The sequence below is a fragment of the Exophiala aquamarina genome (assembly GCF_000709125.1).
Source record: "Exophiala aquamarina CBS 119918 chromosome Unknown aczIA-supercont1.4, whole genome shotgun sequence".
Classification (NCBI taxonomy): domain Eukaryota; kingdom Fungi; phylum Ascomycota; class Eurotiomycetes; order Chaetothyriales; family Herpotrichiellaceae; genus Exophiala; species Exophiala aquamarina.
Window position 1 is genome coordinate 4,206,533 of NW_013550584.1, and position 26,158 is coordinate 4,232,690.

The window sequence follows — 26,158 nt, forward strand, 5'->3', positions numbered from 1 at the left end:
AATATTTCCTAGACGCCACAGTCTGCTTTGGGCGGCCACACCAGACCATGAGGCCGTTCCTATCCAAGCTTTTCCTCACAGTGAACCCACCAGACTTTATGCGATGTGGCAACAGAAAGTGACCAGCGACAGCCTGAACACCTCTGGCTCAACTCCTAGGGCCACCTCTCATTTCAGCCATGGCCTCTCGCATGTCCCGTTCGAGCTTTCTCTACTTGAGGTATCGGTTTTCTGCCCTACTGTCGCCTGTTATCCACGTGGCTGTCTTTTGTACCCCACATCTCTCCCTCTGGAACATGAAAGACCGTCGCTAGAGCAAATTGTTCGGCTATTCGACATGTCTTTCTCTGGCGGCGATCTATGCCACTTCCCAGATGGGAACCACCTACCGACTACTCGAGAGATATCTCTGCTAATGACCTATGACTTCTAATCTGATGCAATTTATGTTATTAACCTCCTCATGCGCTGTTTTCCCATCCACTTTCTTTGCCCATTTCTCTGCCTGGTCCTACGGCACGTGACCTGTCCCCCCCTTAAAATCTTTCGGTCCTATTGCATTGCCAGTCGTTACAAGCCTTCAGAGCACCTTTTCCGTGAGCAGGCGAAGGCCAAAATGGCTCCAAATGATACATTTATCCACGTAAGGGAAGCACCAGGTTCTAGTAGTTCGCACGGAATGGGCGAGAAGTCCTTCCATATTCCCATGTCCTACCCGCTCAACTCCAGACCAAGCATGGCACAGTCAAGGATCACCGTACCAGAGGACCAAGATAAATGGAACGATGAACACACGGATGACGATGGTGAATTATCCAAGCTTGGGATGACTTGGCAACGCCTGCGACGAAACGTCTTAATCCGATATACCTTCTACATCGTTCCCGTCGCTGTCTTGCTCGCGATACCGATTATTCTCTGCGCGACAGTGTATGCAGATGCAAGAATAATGTCGCACTTCCACGGCACAAAACTACAACCTATCTATACATCTAATATCACTAGTATAGACGACTCACCAACTAGCAACATTACAAATATCTACAACATCACATCGTCGGAAATTTACGAGCAAGTCCAGACCAGTGACGATGGAGGAATTCGACTTCTCGGCCTCTTCATCTGGATCGAGGTTGTTTGGGTTCTCCTGTGGGTGGCCAAGCTGCTCGCACAGTTTGTTCCAGTACTCTACCAGACAGTGGCTGGGGCTGTGCAGACTGGCATCAGAAAGTACGCATTGGTCCTCAAAGCTGTTGAAATTCCACTCTCGCTTTTCTTCTGGGCCATTCTTGCCATCGCTTGCCGCTCAATCATCTGGACTTTCGACCAACCATTTCACAAGAAATATTCTGGACAAATTCAATGGCTCAGCGTGCTTCATAACGTTAACAAGGCCACCATCGGTGTCACGGCGCTGTATTTGGTGCAGAAGTTATTGATTCAAATGGTCAGTGTCAATTATCATGGCAAAAAGCAATATGACACCATCAAGGAATTGGAGACTCTCAGTCGTGCAATTGAGACCATGTATGACGTGTCCCGAAGACAGTTCTATGACAGCCACCCTGCGTTTAGAGAGGAAGACCTTGACATTCATGATGTGCGTGGATACCGCAAAGACAAATACGGGCGCCGAAAAGGGAATTCAGACTCTGCTGCGGTTTTCATGACGTCCCTCGGAACCACCGGTGACAAGATCACATCTATCCTGGGATACATGGCAAGCGACATTGCCGGTCAACAGGTCCTCACACCAACAGCATCAGGAGCTATCGTCGAGGCGGCACTTGACAGACCTGTCGCAGCCGAAGCTCTAGCACGCCGCATCTGGAACTCGTTCACCAATTTCGGCGCTAACAAGTTGGATGAAGCATCAATTAGGAACATGTTTGGACCTGGCTGCGAGGCTCAGGCGATGTATATCCTTCGCAAAGTCGATACGGATGGTAACGGTGATGTGACACTCACCGAGATGATCGATCTAGTCAAGAAAGTTGCTGCGGATCGAAAAACCATCTGGGAAGGCGCAAGCAACGTCAAGGATGCCATCAAGGTGCTGGATAGAGTCCTGAGCGTGTTCGTGCTTATCTTCATCTTCTTGATCTACGCGGCATTCTTCTCCGATTATCTCGCCAACCACTATACTCAAGTGTGGTCTACCTTCACAGGTTGTTCCTTCCTCTTCGCTAGCACTGCCGGCGAGCTTTTTGCCGCGTGCATCACCGTCTTCATTAAACATCCATATGATGTCGGAGACCGCATTTCAATCAACGATACCGACATGGACGTGGTCAAGATCTCTCTGCTCTATAGTGTGTTCAAGGAAGTATCATCACGTCAACTGGTCCAGATCCCCAACTCGACCATCAACGGCCTATGGATCCGGAACATCACCAGGTCCAAGCAACTGAAGGAGCATATCACCGTCAACGTTTCTGCCGACACCTCTTTCGAAGATCTCGAAATCTTGCGCAGTCAGCTAGCTGCCTTTGTCGCGGAGCACAACCGCGATTTTCTCGCAGACGTGGATATCCAACTGACATCCGTCTCGGACATGAAGCAGCTCGAGCTTCGTATTGAATACGAACACAAGGGCAACTCCGCATCTGACCAGACACGTGCTCACCGCCGCAGCAAGTTCACGTGTGGTCTGCTGTCGGCCATGCGAAAGGTTCCCATCGCTGGCCCGGGTGGAGGCGGTCCTGGTCCCGGAAGCAAGGAATCTCCCACATACACGGTCACCATTTCGGACCAAGAGTCCAGGGAAGCTAAGGCAGTATTTGACGAGACCAAAGACTCCAAGCGCTTGATCCCAAAGAATAGCTCTCCACCAGCAGCAGCAGCCGCCGGGGTGTCGCTTGCTGTCGGAGGCGCGAGGGGAAGCACCGCTCTCGAAATCCTACCGAGCTTGCTGAGGCAGGGTAAGCCCAAGCCCTCGGAAGACGGCATATATCAACGACGGTGATCCTCGAGATGATTAGTTAGCATGTTTTGACGAGGGCGGTACAGATATCATCCGGGTGGAGGAGACTTTGTGCCATTTAGCGATATACCATATTTTTCATGACCTTTACATTCCTTCGGATGCAGAGGGCCAGATCTAAACTAATGATGGTTATTAATCTACAGAATTACGCTTGCGCAATTCGGTCATAGAGCAGGCCCTATGTAGTACATCGGACTCTTGCCACGATTCAATATCACCTATTTCATCCCCACTCCCTATTCCTGTACTGAGTCTTCCCGTTGCCATTGCATATCTAATAATAGCACGAATAATATTCAAAATAGGTGTCCGTTTCGCCAGGCTACTAACCCATCAAGCAATCAGCCACCACGGCGGCAGATCAGCAATCTAGGGCACGTGATATGCCTCACCGACGGTTGTGATTTTTCATGTCTTTTCTTTTCTAATGACGCCTGGCCTCGGCATGCTACGAATACCTTCGATAATACATTTGCGTCATCAATAACGCCAAGGCTGGTCGCGAATCGTGTATATAAATTGAATTAGCCTTCGTGGTGCTTAGAATGACAACTTACTTTCTCTCGACCTTACACGGTACGATCACACGGTCTTGCTTTCCTTATCCTTTCCGGCTGTAGATCTAGATAGCCACAATAGATGAGCAAATGGTGTACCGTTCTCAATCGAACTTGCAACAATATGGCAGGTATTCTTCGTCAGTATTTCTGATAGGTTGCTTTGTCAACAGCTTCTGTAATGCGGTAAGTTCTAACAAGCATATCAGAACCTGCTCTGTCTTTTCGAACTTTTGCTTCTCGAGCTATTAGCCGGTGCTTGCATCTTGAAAGCCAACCTGTTTCCGAATTTACAGCAATGGAGGTACCTCAATGGCAATGCAAGCTGCTGAAGATTGGTGCTTCTTCGCTGACTTTCGCAGGACCCACAACTGACTGCGACGTTCGTCTCTTCTACCTTTTGGTCGCGCTGTCGTGGGAGAAATGACCACTTTCAGAAGTGTCTATTCCCCTATGCTAGTGCTCCTCCCCTTTAGTAGTCGACTTCAAGGCAGATTGGGTGGTATAATTGTAATCTCGTGATTTTGTGTTGCTGCTGAAGCCTAGTGCCCACAAGGGACAGTGGCGAATTACGTACCTCAACATGAGAGGTTGTCAGTTGAAATACATGCTGGCCTGGTCAATAAATCTTGTCGTATGGCTCATCCGAATTAGTAGCTGTGGAATTTTGAGACAGTACGGTTTGGATTGATTCTACCAAAGTGTTATAGGGGGACTAATGATAAGTACCTTGATTTAGTAAGGTCCGTTGGAAAAGCCACTCATATGCTATTGAAATGGAGGATGGATATTTTTATTCCAGCCACTATATCGGTGACAGCCTTCCGCGAAGCGCAAGCTCTGTCGTGCTTACGCGCTATGAGCAGCTTTAATATTGAGACCTCCAGACTTACCCCGGCGCAGCGACCCGAAATTTTGTACTTTGTCGAAGGTTTGCTACATCGACAATGGATTTAGAAGCTTGGTAAGAGCACTCTCGAGCTCCGCATAGGGGTCTGTCGTCCCTTTGTAAAAGCGGCAGGCAACGTAGCGATCAGGTCGCACGAGCAGCGCGCCGTCAGCACTGATTTGGCTCAGCGCGGACCAAGAGCGTGTCGGGTCGCCGAGGTCACCACCGGGCGCAATACGATAAGCCTCAATGGGAATGCCTGAGCGGGCAGACAAACGCTCGGTCGCTTCGCACCAAGCTTTACCACCCGAGCCGGTAAGCAAGATGAAATTCCCGATGCCGCCGATGTCATGGGTCGACACGCGTTTACCACGTTTGTTGAGCCAGGCGTGTGGCAACCGATGACCCGGCCGAGTAGTTTGAGTGTGGGCGATTCCCATCGGATCTCTTGGTGGAGCCTCGGACCCGTCAGGGATTAGTACGCCCTCCTCGTAGTGGAAGCCTATCTCGCGGTCGTGAGGGTCGAGTTCCATGCGCCCAGTCCCGAACACTTCAGCACCCACCGCCCGCCGCGTTCGACCCATTGGACTGTCTTCGAGGAATTTGAGAAATACAGCCCTACGTTGCTCAGGCGTCTTGGCTTGGATCAGCCCAATTCCGGCTTCAAATGCGAACTGGTTCTGGAAAGCGAAAAGAGCATACTCGATATTATCGTTGATTATCGGCCTTCGTTCTGTCTCGTATGTGTTCAGGATGGCTTTATTCGCCCAGCCTTTGATCACAGACGCGAGTTTCCAGGCCAAGTTGTCTGCATCCTGGATTGCCGACTGCAAGCCAAGCCCAGACGTCGGGGGCTGGCGATGAGCCGCATCGCCGATAAAGAAGACATTCCCGACGCGGCTTTTTTCAAGTTGCACCGACTCTATATGCCATGGGCTGACACCAAGAATCTCCGCATCGAGCTGAGGGAGATTGAGGAGCGCCCTAAGTCGGATGAGCGCGCGGTCCTTGGTGAGGTTTTGAGCATCAGGGTCATCAGGCGGGATCATCAGATGGATAGTCCACGTTTCGGAATGGCGGTCCCAGTTCTTTGGACCAGCCTTGACCAACGCACCGCCGGTCCACGACCCAAATCGTGGGCCTACGAACCAGTGAACAACCACATCATCGTTTACGTACTCGGAAAGGTCTGCTCTGAAGTAAAGGCTCGTCATTGTCGCAAGACCCGTCTGCCCGATCATTGGGACACCAAGCATTGGTCCGACAGTACGACCACCGTCCGCAGCGATGACAAAGCGTGCGTTAAGGCGATGCATCTCATTACTCGCACAGTCGCGGATTTCTACCACAGACCCATTGCCATCCTGAATTAGGCTGATCAATTCGAACCCGAAACATACTCTTCCCGGGTTGCGCTGTTCTGCGTTATTGCGTAGGAGAGGTTCTAGGAGGTACTGGCCCAGACCAGCGGAGAGTTCGGGGCTATCCTTCTCGAATATCTCGCGGTAGACGCCTTCTCCATTAACATCGATGCTAAACAGTTCTCGCCGGTCGAGCTCGTCATCTCCACCCAGCGAGGTCAACCAGATGCTGCGGATCCGTGTTTCTGCGGGCATACCAATCGCCTGGATTTGATCGGCTATGCCATGGCGTCGGAAAATCTCCATTGTGCGCTGATTGTGGGCGCCCGCCTTGGGCATGTGCGAAGTTGCAGGACGACGCTCGATCAATAAAGAGTCTATGCCAAGATCAGACAACAAGATCGAGGACGAAAGCCCGCTTCCGCCTCCACCAACGATAAGTACCGATACTTCGGCTGGCACCATAGCTGCGCAACTTGAAGTTCGTAGCGTAATAGAGTGAAGTGGACTCAAAGAAAGGCTGTAGGGGCGATAGAAGGAAGGTTGTCGCGATTGGAGATGTTTCTATGTCTGGGGGAGCATCTTTCGTCCAATTATAGAGCAACCTTGTTCAACTTTTAACGGAGAGTCACGGCCTTGATAACTGTGACTTAGAGTGATAAAGTTAATATGGAACCAAAAGCTTACGGTAACCTGGACTTCTAGCGGATGCCTGCCGGAGGGGATGGCTAAAAGCGCAGGTACCTCGTCTCAATGTCGCCGCTGTCTGTGTCTTGATTTGGGGGTGGGGCCGTCTCGGTAATATAAAAAGATTCCGAGTCTCATTCCGACTAGAAACAGGTCATAGCGGAACTAGCTACCCCCTGCTCCGAATCTCCCAGTCCTCTAGTCGGTATATGGCGTTGTTCTTCAAGGTGGAAGGTGTCAATGATATCCGAGGTGAGCAGAAGCAAGGTATCGTATCCGCTGCTGTCTTAGCATTGTCTAAGCAGGGGAGTTTTGACAGGAATTCTCATCGCGGTCTCCGGTAAATGGAGACGTACAATATTGGGGTTAGATATTTGTCTTACCGCTTGTGCTTGCTGTAGTCACAGGCCACCATTGGAACGGTCTGTGTTTCCACAATAAGCAATGCACTCTAGAGGGTACAACCCATATAAAAGCAAATCTCATAAGCGCCCAGGCCCATATTCTCTTTCACGTTTCCTTTCCAAGAGGACACTAACGGGCGGAGTCGATCTATTTTGCGCCTTCTCGTACTGATTGAACCACCACATCCAAATTGCAGTCTAAGCACACTTGATGTGGCTGCGTCCAATCCTTTTTCTATCTGTACGTATAGTCTGTAACGTTGGCGTAGGAAAAGAATGACAAAACTGGAACATGCCATCATTTAAAAATAGACCGCCAATGTCCTTTCAAATACTTCGTGGCTGATGCCGTGTTTCCATGGATTCTCGCATACCTGGGTCAGGAAACGATCGGGAATTTTGCTTTGGGTCAATGTTGAACTTCCTTTCATCAATAGATGCTACGTGCGGCTTCTCTTCTCCTCCTCAATTTTATCTTTCCTACCAGCACATAAGATGTGGATTGAATTCACACAGACAAATAACTGATTAGTCTTCTCATCCATCCCCGTTCAGCCCACATTTGCTCAGGACAGTGTAAATTGGGTGTGAAATAGGCAACCCGTGTGATACAATGTTTCGGATGATTCGGGTGCATCGACCATTATTAGCCAAATGGTTTACGAGCTCGTCGGAAAGATTTGGATCCCTGGACAGCCAGCGATTAGGGATGTACTCCTTGGCAGGTTGGTATTGGTTAAGCATAATCACGGATGAAGCGCCAAGGGCTTCTCACAAAGGTGGGTATGGACCGATAGTAGAAATGACATGTGTTGTCGCAAACATCTTAATTCTTAAGAGCGAGAACGTTGTAATCAGATACACAGGTTGTTGTTGAACAAGAACAAAGTACAATGGCTGTTTATCTTTGACAACTATGCCTCGACCAGTCAAAAGTCTAGCGATCTCGAAGTTGGGTTGTGTATTCAAGCCTTTGTCGTAATAATGCTCTATCAACCTTCTAAGCGTTGGAAAATAGTGTGATGCTAGTGATCTCTACTAACTGGGCTATAGATGTGCAATAATCGTCCTTTGCCGTGGCTCTGTTCTATATATGCCCCTCCACAGCAGAACGACAAACCCTTTTCGCAGGGATGCAGAGACGCAGGGATCCAGCACGCTATACCTAGCAAACCAATCTCTGTCACACCCCAGGTTCAATCTTCTCATTTCTCAGATTTGGCCTATGGAGAGTCTTGTTAACATAGTTGGTGAGATATGCATTCACGTCTGTGATGAAGAAAGACGCAGCGATTCCAACGCCTGTGAAGGCAAAAGTTGACAAATAGACTATTTTGAATGTATGAGCATACGCGTGCTTTGTAGCCAGGGCCAGGGCGTCTAGCACTTCGTTGTCAAATCCGGGAACTGCCATCAATGCTGCTTCAGTGCCATTGGCGATCGCTGTGAACAGATCTGGAATGCTACTGGCAGGTAGACCAGCGGCCTCGACTTCCGGCACAATCTTTTGAGGTAGATATGCGGTCAGTCTATTACTATATATGGCCAGATAAATACTGACTGTAGATTGGCACTCAGTCAATATTTCAATATGCGTAAAGTTTGTTGTCACTTACCCGCGACGGTGCCGAAGATTAACCTCGTTGAGGCGAAGAAGCCCTGGGCAACACCGATGTCGTTGGGTGGGGCCACGAGTCCGACAACGACAATAGTAACCATCTCGATCCACCCATTTGCAAGGCCAGCGATGATTGTGAAGGCAATGCCTAGACCCTCTGTCTTTGACGCCGCCATACCTGTGCAGAAGGCTGCAGTTATTAAGCCTGCAACCACCATTTGCCATTTAAGATAGCCAATGCTTCGGAACAGAGGGGCGAAACAAAGTTCTCCCGCGACCAAGGCGATACCTGTAGTGCAAGATTGAAAGCCGATTTTGACTTCGTTCGTCGTGAAAAGAACACTAATCTGGATTGGCCAAAATATATTCAGGGCAAACCAGACCATTTGCATTGTCGAGCCAACGATAACGCAGGCGATAATATTCTGTACCTTGAAGAGTCGGACTGGGAGGAGTGGCTGTGTAAGTGGTACATAGGTCTCGTAGACTGCGAAAGCCACTAGTGTGAGGAAGCCCACAATCAAAGATGCAATGACGCGTGCACTTTGCCAGGAATATGTGCCTTGCGCCCAGGTAAATCCGAGAAGGACAAGAATCAGAGCTGTGAAATATAATATAACGCCCTATTGAAATAGTAAATAATGTGAAGTCTGGAAAGCTTCCCGGAAGAACTCTTGAGTAAACTCACCCCGTAGTCTAGCGACTTCACTTCTTTCCACTTAGTTAATTTATTGTTAATCATACGGAAGTTAGGCGGAAAGTAGCAGCTGGCGAAGAGAACAACTGATAGTCCTGACACTGCGACATTTAACCAGTAAACTCCTCTCCATCCTACCTTAGTTTGAGCAATTAACGTCCTCGCAATAACGGGGCCAAATCCCAAGGTAGGTAGAACGGCTGCAGTTATTATAGCCTGGCCCCAGTGACGATACTTATTAGGAATTAACTCATGGACGATAACAGGATATAGTAACCCTGCAGCGCCACCGATACCGGTCATGACACTTCCACCGATAAGGACATTAATGCTGTTGCCGGTAGCGCAAACGATGGAACCGATGACTCCGAGTATTTGTCCGCCGATGATGAAGTACCGTCGACCCAAGATGTCGGAAAGGCGGGCAAAGAATAAATGCAATACTCCCGAGAAAAGTGTATTCATTAGAGACACCAGGTATATGTTTGGCGAAGGTCCAATGTCTGCGTTAATGACGGTAAGAATGTTGACTGGCATGGCATAGCCGATGAAAATACTGTTGGCAAGAAGAAAAGTGGCAGCGAGAGACCCAATCAGTCGAGGTGAAGCCCAATAGTTTTCAAGTTCAGTGGCATCATGGCCAAGCTCGTTGCGGTGCAGAGAGTCCTTTGAGATGATTCTGTCCAGATGTTCCATTTCGTGGTGTTCAGCCCCTTCCTTATTGCTTCTGCCGGCAATTTTCTCCGACATTGTCTCTTGCCTCTCAATATTGTGCCTGGTATGAATGCTCACTGGCGTTGCAAAAGGAGAATCTCGGCGATCAGGCCGTGTCGTAGCAGAAGGACGGTGGAATCAATACGTGCCTCTCAGTCTCCATGTGAAAGGAACAGAACATGACAGAACATGACTTTATACGTCGACAGGCGGTCGGATTGCCTAAATTCACATTAATTCACGTCCTTTGATGGGAATGAGTATCTCCCTGTCAAAACTCAGGTCTAGCCCCCTCCCAGGCTCCAAGTGCCGTCGGGCCCACCGGCCCCGCCTCAAGTATTCGGATCGATATCATAGATTTCTTTCGGATTATCTTTTGCCATGTATATGATTCTTCATTACTAGCGACCGTTTCCGCCATATCTTCGATAACAGATACCCAGTTGGATGGTAAAGCATCTCCAAACACACGCGAATTCATCTGAGCAGGCTTGGTCGGCTCTTGGCCTGTTTGTACTTCCAATGTCCAAATGAGTATTATCCTGCCACAATTTTGATCTGAATGAACACTTCTGGGTTTAAGAGTCATTCTCATCAACCAAAAATTGCTGCACTCAAATCGACCCGAAGCCAGGCCCGACATCAAACTACCCGGACTACACCCAAATCATGCTCGGTTTGCGACAAGAAGGTTCTTAAACTTGAAATTCTCCAACGCCGTCTTAGGTCGCACACAAAAGAGAAGCAGTTCAGCTGCGAGATTGCGAGAAGACATGCGGCCGCTCGCAAGTTATCAATCAAAACCTGAAGTGCTTCGGTCAATCGACTAACTGGCGTTCTCAGAGATACACTCATAAGGCATTATTCTGTTCATCAGCATTCGACAGACCATCAAGGTAGCACAAGCAGGACTGCACGCCCAAGAGCAGCAGCATTTGGCCCATCGCGACCAGAGCATCCGCAAGAATCGACGAGTGAGTAATACTTGAGATCGGACATTGATGAGACCTGCTAACACAGACCCTCAAATACAGGCCCCTTCCAACCACGACCTTTGTGGTCCTGCAAGAAGAACTGGAAGCATCCAATTTCAATTCTTCAGCAGGTTCAGCAGGAAAGAATTAACGAAGCGCAGCCCCTGGCAAGCATTTCGATCGCAGCTCAATTGACGAAATCATTGACCGGCTGTCAACAACGTCAGAGTTCCTTGTGCCAGGGATCGAAGTCGCTATCCTGACTCACGATACCGTCACTGCAAATGATCCATCTCAAGCCATTCACAATGACTTCGATCACCATATGGCGCAGATTGACGATGGAACATCTGGGTCTGCTCTTTTTCCGTAACCGTTCTTTCAATTTCGAGCAGTACCGTGTCATTCGGGAAAGCTTCGATATTGGTGACCTAGATTGGTGTGTTCTTAGATGTATTTCCGTTGGACGGCTGACATGCCACGCCAGACGCGCGCCTATTTTAGACGACTCCAAAAGTTTCAAGGACCGGCTCGCTGGAGCAGTGGGCAGGGCATCCTCCACAGCGCCGTAGTCGAGCGCTCTTGGCATACGAGACTCGAGACAGGCCATCCCGATCGGCTAGCCTCATTGTAAAGATTCACTTCCAGTCGTACTAGTCCTGACAGCGAAGGAGCCCCTCAAAGTGAAGTTGCAGAAGGCCATGCTGAAGCCGTCATAGCCCTTAAAAAGTCTTCAAACAGATTGAACCCATAATGAGCTAACTCTAAGCTGCCTATGGAAAGGCAGCCTATAGAACAGCTTGAGAGCAATAATCCGCTGTTGCAGGTTGTTGGACGACAAGTGAGACCATGAATAATTGGCAACGCAGGGTTTGCATAGCTGAAACACATCTAGATGCACAGTTTCTAAACATGTATGGAGTCAGCAAGGCATAAACATCTGTTATACTGCACACTTACTCACCAGGAACCCAGTCGATGACAATGGCTCTTTTGGCCATCTCGGACGAAGACTACTACATAAGCTCTGTCGATGACAAAACTTTCAACACCCCAATGACCAGATTCCGCAGATCAAATTTTATTGACACTCCATTCAGACACGCCAGGAAGAAAAGACAGCTCTATGGTGCAATTGGCTGTCCTAGGACAGACATTTGGCCTACTGTCGGGAGTGCGTTGCATATTGGTATAAGGTTTGAATTATGCGCTCATTGACGTATGTGCAACCCGCCAGCTTGAGATGGCCTCCGCTTTCCATGGGACAGTTATTTCATTTAGGTTTGAAATTGGACAGGCTGGAATATAAATCGAATACTCATGACAAGGTCAGTGGACGAGAAGGGCGGAGATTTTCAGAATTGAGAAGGACAGACCTGTCCTCCAGGATCTTTCAGGTCCTCAATTGATGGAGGCCTGGAAATATTGGACACGAAAAGAGGAGATAAAACGGTAAAGAGTGTCTAGACATCATTGAGGTATCTTCGAGTTTGCTAAATCTCGCGGTTCAGCGCCGCCTTGACGATTCTCGTCGACGATGCTGAAATCGCAACGCTGTACCATCATGGGCCTTTTCTCCGTCACGGAGGAATCTGTATTCCTCCACCCTGCCGCTCGGATGCCTCCCTCGCCACCAGCGTCCATGGATGGGCACGTCTCGTTCAAAATGATCCTTTGAGAAGCTCAAATACCAGATATTGTAGTCACTCTGGTTCTGTTCCCCCCACTGTTGAGAAGAGATCTCTCGGCTACAAGTTGCGGTTGAACTGTCTTTACGGCTTACACCATCCATCAAGGGATAAGGCTTCCATCTGCGAAGACAAGATTGGAAATCGAGATGACCACATATCGCGAGCAGAGCACTATGCCCACCTATTGCATGGTGCGAGACCTATGGTGAGGCAGGTAAATTATAGTCTGGCATACAGCTACTTTCTTGTCTTATGGCAGTGGACGAACATATCCGACAATGCCGACCTCCATCACCTGGGGCTTGCGGTCGGAAAGCAGGGACCGGCAGAAGCTTTAGTGCATAGTGCACGTTTCCTATGTGAACGAGTGGACAAGCTCAGTCGAGGCCAGGCGATGTGTGACCCACGCCTTCTTGCTTCAAAAGACCTTGGATGGGCTCCACTTGAGACGAGTTGTTGCGATGCACGTTCCGAGGTCTCTGTTCTCTGCGGTTATTGTATGGTCAAGGTATCTAAATTCATTGTTAGGGCTCACATCCTGCCCCATGCCCGAAGCTGCCATGGATTTCTCAGAACTGACCTTGCGTGGTATTGATTTCACTCACCAATCGAAAAGCAGGATTGGACTTGGAACGGATATGCTCAAACATATAGCTTACTGGGATATTTCGCGCAAGTTCAGCGGTATTCTTGCACCATGGATTCATGGAGGAACGGACGACAATATAGTCTTTCGTTGAATCAGGAGGTCACTCCTGATTGCCGGAAAGTCCACGGCCTGTTTATTCGCCGGAGACCTGCTAGTGGAGGAGCCTTGCCGAACGAATACTCTCGGCTGCTTCTCCTTGTCCAGAGCCCTTGCGCCGACTAACAGCCAGTCAATATATTGGGACTTTAACGTGGGATGCCACATCCCTGGAAAGGGGAGAACACTAAGTATCGAAGTCCCAAACATGCGAGCTCTAAAGCTGCTGAGAAAACTATTGAGGGTCATCTCACGATCATGAGAGAAGGACTGATCTGGGCCAGAGGTTCTGTGACAAGCATCCGCCAATATTTCCTATGACTACAAAGAAAGTGATCGAACAGAGCAGCTTCCAGCTCATCGTATTTATTGTATGCCCCAAAAACCAGCAGCTTCACACACGGCCACGTTAATACCCTGTTCGTTTATATTAAGGGTTTATACTAACAAGACGTAGGGCTGGCAGATTGAGAAAAGATCTGTTCCCCATACGTAGCTAGTGACCGATGTCGGCATACACGCTGGCCGTCAGTGCCGCTGGTCAGATCATCCCCGCCATTAGTGAGTCTTCCATCGTCAAGTTAGCAGACATCACCTGGCGTCCCAACACCTGCGTCATCATCCTCCTCTTCTACTCGTCGGCTTTCCCGTTACGACTAGCTCGAGCACCCAGCGACCGGCAACAAGGCGAAACCCAAGGTTGCAAACTGTAAGTATGCAGTGGTTTCATGTTCATGCTCCCTAGCCTTGCTTAGGGTGAAAGTTTGGAACGGAATGGGCCTTCGGTAGCCGAGCAGGACGAGCAGCCAGAGCGGATTTGAGCCGGACCCGATGCAGCCTGAGCAAAAGCGGCGTGTGATCGAGGGGAGCCAACGAAGATTCCGGCCGTGAAACAGCTGCTTCCCTGCCTTTTACCGCCCCGTCAATTTTGTTAGCTCTTTCACAAGGTTCACCAGCTTCTCCACCATAGGAGGCAGGTGATCAGTGGTAGCTGTATAGTTGTCTTCGAAGATCTTCGCAATCACGGTCGGTATCATCTCGATGTTAGAAAGCGCCTTAACTTCATCCGCGAGAAGGAGGGCCGGGCTGCCTTGTCCGGTCAGAAGGAACGACTTGGTTTGCATGTTTTCTGGGCCATTCAAGACAATAAGATCGACCTGCTGGCTGATGTTTGTCGTCTCTCGAGTCTGATGAAAAGTCGATAGCGCATTAGTATGAGGCCCCGGGGTCTCTCCCCTAGAAGCCATGCTTATTGCTTCAAGCATAAACGGGAGTGCCAACACTAAGCACGCCTGATACACAGCACTGGCGTAGAAGCCGCAAAGACGGGTAGGCTTCGCAGCATGCGCCACTTTCAAAATCTGACCTGCATGCCACATTGCATAGCGTGATTCGTCGTTCTCAGACCAAGTCTGCAAATGCAGTATCGTCGACTGAGACTCTTTGGAGCCAAACCGCCCGACAAGTTTCTCGATGTCGACAAATGAGACAAAGAGGGCCATCATGAAGACCTCGCATACTATTCGAGTCTCATCTGAGAGGGCCCCAATCATGTTCGCGGTCACTCTTATGTCCGCTAACCTTTTATACAAGTCCTGGCGTTGTGCTTCCAGCCAGAAGTTGTTTTGGGGAATCCTTTTAGTGTATCGATGCCCTCGATGCAACGTCTTTGCGTCCTGTAGTGCTACAATCTGTGGCCAAAGACAGTGTAATGATGCGAAGACACTTAGTCCACAATCATATTCTTGTGCCAAGGTTTGTAATATCGAAGGATCTTGCATTATATCTAGCAAGGTAGGCCTGGGCAATTCGGCCGCTGTGGTTTTCGCAATATATACCGCCCTCCAGGCCAACGGGTTAGGAGCAGCCCATAGTTCGTGTGCTGCCGGTAGACCGAACGTAATTTCTGTGCTATAAAAACATGGACTTCGCATATAGGCCACTGAACCCTGAATATCGTTCATAAACGCTCGGAATACACATCTATCAAGAGTTAGTGGGGGGCCGGGCTAATATTATTGGTATCCTCACCGTTTAAAACATTCGAGTTCGGTCCATTTTACCCACTTCGACTGTAGTGTCGCGCTGTCGTCGTCAACCGTTGGGACCGACGTGTGCTCGTAGTAACCCAAATAATAGGCCCCAATTCTTCGTATCAACTGCCACATTTAGTTGGATGTTCGTCGGGTTTGACAAATTACCTACAAAGGGAACATTGTTTGCGGCGGACTGGGCGACTTCCATCGTGCGACGGACGCCGCTCCACAGACCTGCTTCAACCCACAGAATTTGAGCTTGCAAAAACTCCAAGTCTCGTGCAATCGAGTTGTTGTGGTCTACAGTCTGATAAATGTCTAGCCGCGTACGTTCTTGAATTGCCAGCCCCAGTTTCCAAATCTGGCGATTCGCAAAGTTGGCAGAACCAGCGACAATCAAAGCGCTTAGTAGTTCAGTCCTGCATTTGTTGACTCTGAACGACGAGAGATGGAGAAAGGGGACAGGGCTTACAGTCTCCTGGACAGCAAATGCCCTCAAAAGCAAGCTTAACACCTTCGGAGAGGGAAAACTGCATACTGCGACTGTAATATCAGAATTGCGCTGGACCAAAAGTAGAAGAGCATCTCGGGCATCGCTCCCGCAGGCAAAATCTGCCATTATTGATGACCCGGCTACTTTGTCCACTGATACTTTCTCGGTGGCCGTTGAAGACAGAAGGAGTGGTTCTTCGGCCTCCGAGAGATGAGATGATTCGTCCATTGTGGCTGAATCGTGAGGATCCGGGTCCCATAGCCAAAGACAGCGTTTGTAAAACTCTTGTACCAAAGGCACACGAGATCGACTCGCACTGGTCATGGCGTTACTTACTCTTAGATGCGGTGGAATGCTCCTAGCTTGACTTTCGTGATTCAAGTCGTAGTCTGCCGGAATTAAAGAGTTCCAGTCGAAATCTATTTCCATAAGAATGTCGTCGTCAACATTTAGGGCAGAATCATTCAAAAAGATATTAGAGTCCCAAATAGACGAAAAAGCAGGACCGTTAGCCATGTGGCTCCCAGCGCTTCTCTGTGAACCTGCCAATGGCATGTCCACAGAACTGAATGCCCGACATTCAACTCTGTCAACAAATTGCTCTTGATTTTGCGAGCTGGCGAAGGCTATCGGCTCATTTTCTGCACCATGGAGAGTCCCAAGTCCTTGAGAGCCCACAACGGACGATGGGGCTCTTGCGCCAGGTTCAGACTGCGCAGATGAGCCTAGAGGAATCTGAGGCGAGACTTCTGACTCTGAGCCGCAGGTTTGCCCTCGATCTCGACATCGACGGCACGGGCGATCGTCGGAGCATTTCGTTTTGGAAAGAATACATTGAGCACAGGCTTTTGACGTCCGAGTTTTCCGCTTGATGTGATGTTCTGCATTGTGGCTGACAGTGCTGTGAATCGCTGTATGGCGGTCCAGAAGATCCCTGAGAAAATTGTTAGTCAATTTGCCCTGAACAGAGGGGAGCGTTGCAAGTTGTTACTTTCGGTTGAAGCCTTTCGAGCACAGCTTACATAGGTAGATACGCTCATTTACATCTAGGCAGTATAAGCAGCTCTTCTTTAGATAAAGGCGAGCCATGTCTGAGTCGGATGCATGGAGAAATCAAAGACTCACGCGATCGACAGTGCCTCTTGACATGATCGAGACGCCCAAAATGCTTGCCACACCGCCGACATTGATAGGACTCCCTGGTTTGGACACGAGGATCTGCATGGCTGTCTGTCGAAGTGCTAATGAGACAGCTGAAAAGTTCATCCGAGGAGATGGAACTTTCGGCGTTGGTGGCTTCCATTGACAGGAAGGACTGCGAGAGGTGCTGGGATGGCAACTCTCCCTCTAGAGGGTTCCCAAAATTGCCATTCACCATAGTTCGATCTTGCACTGGGAGAAGCAGGGACTGAACTTGCCTGAAAGATGGGAAAGATTCTACGGAAAGGGAGGGGCCGAACAAGATTTATAAGGATTCGGGCGTCTTAAGTGGAAGTCAAGTCGCTTTCCCTGATACCCCTCCGTGCCCCGGGGAGCCATAGCCCGAGGGCCTCTAGTCCCCACACCACCCCAGACTCTCCTCTGTGGGGAGGAATTAACTACCTGGGTTCTACTAGCAGAGGCGAGACGGAACAGTATACATTTGCTGAAGCGAAGGACCTCAGACTCGCTGGCTTTTTTCGCATACCTGACAGCCAAAGAGGCGCGCAAGCAGAGGTTTCTTGGTTGACTGCAGCATTGTCGAAAGTGTGATCCGAGCCGTGCTTTACATGATAGACAAATATACACCGATTTACCTCGATAGAACACTTGGCCTATGCGAATTTAGTGTGCTAGGCAAGGAGTCTAGATCTGCAGATTGTTGGGGCCGCTGTGGTGGGCTTGCCCTACGCTACGACGTCGCCCACGTTATCACAGTCTCAAGTAGGAATTAGGCATGTCTTTCCATTGGATCACTTGGCTGGACTTAGCCGCAGTCAACAATGAGTTCCAGGTGGAGATGAATTCAAGCCCTGGTAGAAGATCCAGTGGGCGGTGTCTATCGAAATCAGTACTATGACAGGTTGGTGGCAGATCTCGAAAGTCGGTAAGGATCATTGAATCTTTTGGTCCGGGCTGGCCTCGATTGCAATTCGACCAACGTAACTGGCTCCTTGACCAACACGTTTTCATCGGCAAAATTATTTCTTGGAGGAAACATGCTCCAACCATGGTTGTGAGCACGAAAGCAAGATATGTCCCTCATTATCATCTAAGAGTTGATGCAGCTCTCTCGCAAGGTGCCAGATGTGATTTTTATGAGGCCTAGAGGCACAGTCCATAGTTTGTGTTGAGATGTCTGGGGTTCCTATCATGGAATAAGGACAATTTCACGGGAGGAAGTACCACTAGCGAGGCGGATAGTCGGTTTCAGACAAGGGTTTGAGGGCGCTGTGATGAAAAACCCTAGGGTTTGGAGTGAGAAAGACCATAGCGCCATCACCAGCCTATTGAAATTGGAGTGGTACTGTAGAAACCTCGGAACAAAGTTGCGGCTTAGAAGCAGTTCTCGTTTGCCGCCGCGTTGCGACCAGCGATATGTCCAAAGACGATTGCTGGTCCCACTGAACCCCCGCCGCCTGGGTAGGCCATGCCTGTGAAACCAGCGCTGACATTGCCAGCTGCGTAGAGTCCTGTTATTGGGCAGCCACGCACATTGAGGACCTGTGACCTGGCGTTAATCTTGGGTCCGCCCTTTGTTTGAAGTACACCGGAGTACACGCGGCAGGCATAAAACGGCGCTCGTTCGATGGGGCCGAGGGTTTGAAGTGCACCGTTGCGCGAGCCATCGCCAAAAGCCAAGTCGTAGCTGCTGCTTCCTCGGCCAAAATCAGGGTCAGAACCTTGCTCCACCTGGGCGTTGTATCGCTTCACTGTAGACTCCAGGCCATCTGGGTGGACCTTGATTTTCTCGGCAAGTTCGCGCAGGCTTGCAGCTGGTACCAACCACCCAGGAACTAGATCACCGGGCAATCGAGTACCGAAAGTATAGCGCTCCATGAACTCGTGATCGACAATAATCCAGGCGGGCAGATTTGGATAGTCGAATTTCATCTCATCGAAGTTGTGCATGGCTCGACCGATGTCATTATAGTTGTGTGCTTCGTTCACGAAGCGCCTTCCAGCCCTGTTCACCATGATTGATCGGGGATTTGCTCGTTCGCCTCCAGTCAATCGGTAGAGTTGGCGCCCATCATATTCTTCGCCTGGAATGCAAATCGCGGGCATCCACGCGGCTTCTTTTGTGTTGGCAATGGCTGCCTGCGCCTCCATCGCCATGACGAGGCCATCTCCTTCACAAGATGGCGGACTCAATGGCGCTTCGATTGGGCCGGCGACATGGTCCTTGACCAGGCCCTCATTCCACTCAAATCCGCCGCTTGCAAGGATCACTGCGCGCCGCGCGCCAATTGTGCGAGTTTGTCCTTCGTTTTCGTACTCGAGTCCAACGACCGTACCTTCGTCGATCACGAGGCGTCGCGCACGAACATTGCGTCGGAACTCGACTCCCTTGTTAAGCGCCTGCTTGATCAACCCTGCCATTAGTGCCTCTCCTCCCCCGACCAGGCCTCGAGCGAGTCGGTCGCGAAAAACCTCTGGATTAATCAAATTGATGCCGCGCTGGATGTCCTCCCAGCAGAACGGGACTGGGAAACTTGGTGCTGGCCGTAAATGTGGGCGGAGATCGCCGAGCTCATCGGCGGGGAACAGTTGCGGCGTAACCGTCCGCCCAAAAGTGCCTCCGGGATTCTCGGGCTGATAGTCAGGCAAGCTGGTAGCGTTGAACGAGAGGGAGTTATCTGTTTCTAGGAAGCGCACCACGGCAGGAGCTTCGTCCACGTAGATCTCGGCCAGCTCCATATCCATTCCGCCCAGCGAGAGGCTGCGCAGGTAGGTGAGTGCCTGCTCGCGTGAGTCACTCGATCCGACCTCGTGCATGTGGTCATTGTTTGGAATCCACAAGCCACCTGCCGAGCATGCAGTGGTCCCTCCAAGCTTGTCGCTGCGCTCGAGCACAATGGCTGTCGCGCCGTGGTGCTGCGCGCTCAAGGCTGCGACGACACCGGCGGCGCCAGATCCCACCGCCACGACATCGAACGTCTCGTCCCAGCTACTAATCTTTCCCATCCTCTTATTGTCGGGATCCAGCGGCTTGTGGCGAGCTCACTGTTCACGGCTATTAGCGGCACTCGCGTTGTGCTTCTTATTGTATGAGTCGCCTTCCTCCAGAAAGCGAACCAGATAAACTAGCCCATATAGTCTCGACCTTGACAGCCGTAACTTATAGCGATAAGGAAGATGCAGCAGTAGAAAACCAATCACCAGTAGCAATTTACTGAGTCCAGAATTCCAACGGAAAAGAAACTTTCAATGGAGCCCCAATCTAGTTCGAAACAAAGGTGGGGCTGTGGTCGGTGTCACTAAACAATGGTTTGTGCTCTCAGGTTACGGAAGCTATTATCGGAAGGGGAGGGGCCGACCTTTCAAGTGGGTTGGCAAATTAATACATTCTTCGACCAAGCGGAATCGTAGAGAAATAGTCCTCTCCCCTCCCGAGCTGATTGCCCCGGAAGTCCGGCTCCGCTATTTCACTGCCTTCGATGCGATGAGGTATCTGTTCGGATCTAGAGTCATGGATTGGACAGCAAGTGCTCGTAGATTTGTCGGAAATAGATATGGCGTTTCGGAAGACGATCCTAGGCAGCAGTGAGTCCTCGGGGTGATCCTTTGTTTTGCCTTTCAATAAGTTATCGAGATGAATTATTTGATAACCGAACAGGTCAGCAACCAAAATCACAACCATTCATTAGCGACAAAGCAACGCTAAAAAGGAGCATTCCTTCACAAACTTCTGATCAAATACCGTGGCTTGAGCGGAATTAATTCAAGCCATCTAGAAATTGAGCAAACTCCAAGCTACAGTGGATTGCACTATCCGCCCAAAATCATCGGTAAAATGATGCCAACGGAGGTTTTCAAATTCTTGGGCAGCTATGCGCTGAAGCTGGGAATAGCCACTTGCTGCATATGGCTTCTGAAAGTGCTGCTGACAGTTCGTCTCATCTTCATGCTCTCATTGTTATCTCTGTGATTGGCTAATTTACTCACGAAGGCATTCTATAATCTACTTTTCCACCCTCTTAGATCTGTACCCGGCCCCTTTCTGGCGAAGATCTTCGCGCAGTATATGGCACTAGCGATGGTTCGGGGGCAGCGGGCGCAGGTAGCCATTATTGAATGGCAATGAGACGTCTCGCTAACGTTGCTCGGTAGACTTTATTCGAGTTACATAATAAATATGGACCAGTAGTCCGTATCGGCCCTGGGGAAGTGTCTGTAGGAGATTTCCAGCTGTATCGAAAGATCTATAGTCAGAATACCTGCACAAAGGAAGACTCATTTTACAGGGCTACCACACTTCTGGGTCACGAGAGTCTTGCGGGTTTCCGGTAAATTTGCACATTATGGTCATATTTCATGAGCAGCCTTAACTCTGTACCCCTTCATTCAGGAACAAAGCAATGCATTCAGCCCGGCGCAAGATGATGAGCCAGCCATTCTCGCAACAGGCGATCAATGAAAATGAAATACATATCACGGAGATGAGTGACAGATTTGTTCAGCGGATTATAACAAGTTCTGCGGCCTCTTCAACAAGCACGACAGATATTATGCCATTCTGCAAACTGTTCAGCCTTGAAGTTATTTGCAAAGCGGCTTTCAACAAGGACATCTCGGTCCGGTCGACAGAAGATGCTTTGACGTTCTTACAAGCAATGGAAGACACCCCGAGAGTTCTTATCATGGCATCAGTTTTTCCATTCTTGAGAAGGTGGAAGAGACTTGGTGAGTATCTTCCTGGCATGGCTGGTCATGCTTTTAAGCAGAGTAAACTTTTCGAGCAGTTTACACGATCACTTTTCCGCGACTTCAAGCAAGAATCGAAGACGGATAACATAGAGCGTTTTATGGGGACACCACTCCTGCAAGGTGAAGATAAATATCTCGGCAGACTGCTTAGTGAAGATGAGGCTATTGAAGAAGCAATGGGTCTCTTCTTTGCAGGCAGTGGTACTACGTCTTCTACACTTCTTTACCTCTTTTACACCCTCTCAAGACCACAGAATCGACACATGCAGCACAAGCTACGGAAAGAGCTCCAAAATACGGGTTGCAAACTCGCAGAAGTTAAGGACCTACCCTATCTCAATGCAGTGATCAAGGAAACGATGCGTCTCTACCCAACGATCATTGGAACTCTTCCACGCGTTCTTGATCTCCCAATACAGTCGGACAAGCTTGAGCTTCCGGCCGGCACGATTGTTGGTATGCAAAACTACGTGCACCACCGAGACCCATCCGTGTACACAGAGCCAGATACATTCATTCCAGAGCGTTGGATCGGCCAAAGCCCATCAAGTGATCTGGAAAAAGCGTTCACTCCTTTTAGCTTAGGCTCCAGGAATTGCATTGGCCAGAATCTAGCGAGGGCAGAGCTCTTAATAGCGACTAGCCTAGTTTTTCGACGACTCGACTTACGACTAAACGACGCCATGGAAGAGAGCGATATGGACATGGAGGATCGCTTTGCAGTATCACCTAAGGGTAGGAGACTACTGCTTGATGTATCGGAATTGTGTTAGTTGCGCCACGCCGTGAAACAAGCAATGGCTAGATACAGAAGGAAAGGTTGGCGTCACGCACTTGGCCTGTAGGATGTTACCTTAGTGGGTAGGATGTATCCAAAGGAAGGTATATAGACAATGCGCCAAAGAAATGACATGACAGCAGAGACACCTATCGGACTCTGCTGTGCAGTTCACTATCTATGCGCAAATGAAACAGTTCGACTTCACGGAGCACTGTGCTTACTTTGCTCGAAGTGCCATATTCAATCCCTCAGCAAGGCTCAAAGCTCATCTCCAGCAACATTCCGAATATGGCGATAAGCTTGCCGGAAACTGCATACGTCCTGGAAACTGAGTACCTGTGTGTGAGCAAAGTATCAAGGTGTTGGAGATTCGGGAGTTCCAAGGTCCTTGCTAGTAACCCCAGACTGTCGCAATCGAAGAACATACGACTTCGCTGGACTGCTGTCGATTTCGCCGAGAACGGATTGTGGTGCTCGTCCATTGGATAGTAGCTACTACTTGGCCACCACAGTTTCCCCCAGAAAATCACGGTTCGGGTGCACTGACCGTTCTCTCTGGCTCAGCGTTGTCTCTGAGAATTCACTCTCAGGCGCACGAAAAGTTGGATCTATCATTTATGACGAAAATGGCAGTTCTTCCAATGATACATCTCCGGAAAGTTCTTAACACACCCCAGGAATACAATCGTGGGCTAAAAATGGGGGCGGGGCCGTCTCGGTTATCATCGTAAGGTCCGGATCCATCGAGGACAACGGTGAATTAAATACGAGCGACTCGGAATGTCTAGGTCATACAGCCATTCATGGGAAAATTGTGCAATTTGCTGATTGTTGGTGACTCTTTCACTGAGTTTCGATAGTTTAAATGAACCTGATTTGCGCCAGCAGGAATCCACCATCGTCTTCACAAACAAGTAAGCCATAGGAAGTTTCTGAACTTATTGGCTCATCCTGCTTCAAACATTCAACCATCCACAGAGCAGAGAAAATGCCGGAAGGCTTGTGGAGAAGCTCCAATTCCATGAACCTAATCTCTCTAGAAGGCCTGGGATACCTGTTAGCTCTTTTATTCAGCATTCTGACAGTACGTTCGATCAAACGACGATATTTTTCAGCTCTGTATGCTATACCAGGCCCTTTTACCGCATCAATTACCAGGGCATGGCGACTGAAAGAGGTCTACTATGGTCATGTGGAAAAGACGGAGCTAAAATTGCACGAGGTACATGGTATGAGTCTCGATTTCCAGGATATACGTGAAAACAACTCATAGATCTCGGTAGGCCCTCTTGTGCGAACAGGTCCCGATGAAGTGGTGACAAATGACCTCAAAGCGATCCAGCTTCTCTATGGCATCGGGAGTAAATTCCCCAAGGTACGTTTCATACTCGTCTAAGTGAACTGACCTTGGATCTGGATAACTGAGTTCCCGATTGCAGACGGATTTCTACAGACTCTTCGGAATTCCTGACGTCTATGGTGTTCACCAGTTCTCGGCACTTCCCAATGCACTACATAAAAGGCTAGTCCGGTTCACCGCTGCGGCATTCTCCATGACATCGATCGTGGAATTGGAGCCGCTTGTGGATAGCTCGGTGGAGTTCTTCGTCCGCAGAATCAAAGAAATTGGCTTCAACGACACTCCTATGAACATGGTGGAATGGTTTCAGTGGTATGCATTTGACGTTATAGGGGAACTTACGTTTTCTACACGCTATGGCTTTATGGAAGAAGCTAAAGATGTGGGCGACTCGACCAAAATCCTTGATATGTTCCAAGCATATGTTTCCTTCGTGGGCCAGGCGTTTTCTTATCACTGGCTCCTCCTTGGAAGTCCGCTATTCTCATTAATCTTCACACCACCTTCAGGTATAATTGGTGAGGTATATATACCAGCTGGCTTACACCGTGTGCACACTAATTAGGTTAATAGATGGCTGTTCGTGAGGTCCAAGCACGACAAGGCCGGTCTTCCGACCGACGAGACATGTTGTCGCGGTTCCTTAAGGAACACGAGAAGAACCCGTCAGATTTTACAATGGACGACGTCTACCGAAACGGAGCCATGACAATGTAAATATGGAATCTTGAAATGACCATATTCTGGTCTATTACTAACATTCTGGTAGCGGAGGCGGCTCTGATACAACTGGAATTGCGCTGGCTTCTACCCTTTACCATCTGCTAAAGAGTCCTGAGACCTACAAACGACTTCGAGAAGAGATCGATAAGGCTATAGACGATAATAGACTGTCAAAGCCTGCCAAACTTCGTGAAACTCAGTCGCTGTCATACTTGCAAGCAGTTATCAAAGAAGGGATGAGGATCCATCCGTCAGTGGCATTTATCCTGCCTCGACATGTTCCGCAGGGAGGTTGTACGATTGCCGGAAAATTTCTGCCAGCCGGAGTAAGAAAGCCGACCTAAGAGCTTGATCATCCTTCTATAGCACGAGACTGATCCAAAACCGAACAGACACGCGTTGGGATGAACCCTTACGTTGTCCACAGAAATAGAGAGATTTTCGGCGAGGACGCGGACGTCTTCCGGCCCGAAAGATGGCTAGAACGTGACGAAAAGGACATGAATCGCTACATGCTTCAGGTGGGTCAGCCATCATACTTTTCATAAGATGAGACATGTTATGCAATCGATTAACACAAACTCATCACAGTTCGGTCAAGGCTCAAGAATCTGTGCGGGCAGACATATAAGTATAATGGAAATGAATAAAGCCCTGGTGGAATTGATTCGAAATTTCAACATTGAGCTCGCAGATCCGAAATTCAAGCTCATTACTACGACTCGGTGGTTCATGAAACCAGATGCACTGCCCTGCATCTTCAAACCACGTACAGATGCCTGAATAACAATCCTGTCGCTCGGCTCTATGTTCCTCCGCGCGATATTATACAGTTGAGGGGCAGAGATTCGTATAAGACAGTTTTTCGGGCTGAAAGGGATAGTGTGCACATTTCAGAGCATGAACGCAGGTGGTACTGTCGCTTGGAAATAGCTACTTCCAGTATTATGCTACGAAGCGGAAGATACCATGATGATGGAATTACCCTGCGTAAACGAAACTCCGCCTGTCTGCCAGGCTCACAAGTTTATAGTGCAGCTGGGGCAATCCATTCCTTGAACATTGGTGCCGAAGATAAGATAGAACCTAGTTGTATTTTGGCACAGATGGGGACTTGTCGTTAAAGTCGCTACCAAGCGAGCGATGTCTGCCTACATAATGATGCAGCTTTATTGTCCGAATTTCAAAGTTACTATGGACCGGAAGGTAGGCAGTGTGCGGGCGGAGGATTCATTCAGTGGAGTGAGCAAGAATTCCTGGATACTGATGCCTTGCACCACAACAGCTTCCTGTCGACAGGATGTTGAGCAGGCACACCTGCCGTATAGTCGGATGGTGAAACCTTGAAAATAGACACATACTCCTTAATCGTGTGAAGTATATCTATCACCGACACTACAAGGGCTTTGACGAAGCCTCGGTTGGAAACACAGTATCGTCGTTCCAGCTGCTTGAGGCTCCGCGAAGCTTATCTCTGATTGAGTAGTAATGCTACCTGCACACTGAGCTGGACAACGATATCAGTTGAACTA

At 49.3% G+C, this 26,158-nt stretch overlaps 9 protein-coding genes across 9 annotated transcripts; 4 read left to right on the forward strand and 5 right to left on the reverse strand.

The window, feature by feature from the left end:
* Positions 1–616: 616 nt before the first annotated feature.
* On the forward strand, positions 617–2,965 carry A1O9_06617 (uncharacterized protein; the record flags this gene model as incomplete). Its single annotated transcript, XM_013405827.1, has 1 exon — positions 617–2,965. One exon carries the CDS (start codon positions 617–619, stop codon positions 2,963–2,965), a length of 2,349 nt encoding a protein of 782 aa, XP_013261281.1.
* A 1,514-nt stretch (positions 2,966–4,479) lies between these two features.
* Positions 4,480–6,258, reverse strand: A1O9_06618 (uncharacterized protein; the record flags this gene model as incomplete). Its single annotated transcript, XM_013405828.1, has 1 exon — positions 4,480–6,258. One exon carries the CDS (start codon positions 6,256–6,258, stop codon positions 4,480–4,482), a length of 1,779 nt encoding a protein of 592 aa, XP_013261282.1.
* Positions 6,259–8,067: 1,809 nt separating this feature from the next.
* Positions 8,068–9,895, reverse strand: A1O9_06619 (uncharacterized protein; the record flags this gene model as incomplete). Its single annotated transcript, XM_013405829.1, has 3 exons — positions 8,068–8,444; positions 8,501–9,125; positions 9,191–9,895. 3 exons carry the CDS (start codon positions 9,893–9,895, stop codon positions 8,068–8,070), a joined length of 1,707 nt encoding a protein of 568 aa, XP_013261283.1.
* A 2,325-nt stretch (positions 9,896–12,220) lies between these two features.
* Positions 12,221–13,297, forward strand: A1O9_06620 (uncharacterized protein). Its single transcript, XM_013405830.1, has 2 exons — positions 12,221–12,339; positions 12,399–13,297. Exons 1-2 carry the CDS (start codon positions 12,296–12,298, stop codon positions 13,171–13,173), a joined length of 819 nt encoding a protein of 272 aa, XP_013261284.1. The 5' UTR covers positions 12,221–12,295; the 3' UTR covers positions 13,174–13,297.
* A 937-nt stretch (positions 13,298–14,234) lies between these two features.
* A1O9_06621 (uncharacterized protein) lies at positions 14,235–14,825 on the reverse strand (the record flags this gene model as incomplete). The annotated part of the gene is made up of 1 exon (XM_013405831.1): positions 14,235–14,825. One exon carries the CDS (start codon positions 14,823–14,825, stop codon positions 14,235–14,237), a length of 591 nt encoding a protein of 196 aa, XP_013261285.1.
* Positions 14,826–15,417: 592 nt separating this feature from the next.
* Positions 15,418–16,739, reverse strand: A1O9_06622 (uncharacterized protein; the record flags this gene model as incomplete). The annotated part of the gene is made up of 2 exons (XM_013405832.1): positions 15,418–16,577; positions 16,607–16,739. 2 exons carry the CDS (start codon positions 16,737–16,739, stop codon positions 15,418–15,420), a joined length of 1,293 nt encoding a protein of 430 aa, XP_013261286.1.
* A 1,648-nt stretch (positions 16,740–18,387) lies between these two features.
* On the reverse strand, positions 18,388–20,019 carry A1O9_06623 (uncharacterized protein; the record flags this gene model as incomplete). Its single annotated transcript, XM_013405833.1, has 1 exon — positions 18,388–20,019. The coding sequence occupies one exon, from the start codon at positions 20,017–20,019 to the stop codon at positions 18,388–18,390; it is 1,632 nt and encodes a 543-aa protein (XP_013261287.1).
* Positions 20,020–21,563: 1,544 nt separating this feature from the next.
* On the forward strand, positions 21,564–22,535 carry A1O9_06624 (uncharacterized protein; the record flags this gene model as incomplete). The annotated part of the gene is made up of 1 exon (XM_013405834.1): positions 21,564–22,535. One exon carries the CDS (start codon positions 21,564–21,566, stop codon positions 22,533–22,535), a length of 972 nt encoding a protein of 323 aa, XP_013261288.1.
* A 996-nt stretch (positions 22,536–23,531) lies between these two features.
* Positions 23,532–25,409, forward strand: A1O9_06625 (uncharacterized protein; the record flags this gene model as incomplete). The annotated part of the gene is made up of 7 exons (XM_013405835.1): positions 23,532–23,772; positions 23,827–23,918; positions 23,983–24,426; positions 24,477–24,616; positions 24,673–24,952; positions 25,019–25,147; positions 25,218–25,409. 7 exons carry the CDS (start codon positions 23,532–23,534, stop codon positions 25,407–25,409), a joined length of 1,518 nt encoding a protein of 505 aa, XP_013261289.1.
* Positions 25,410–26,158: the final 749 nt, after the last annotated feature.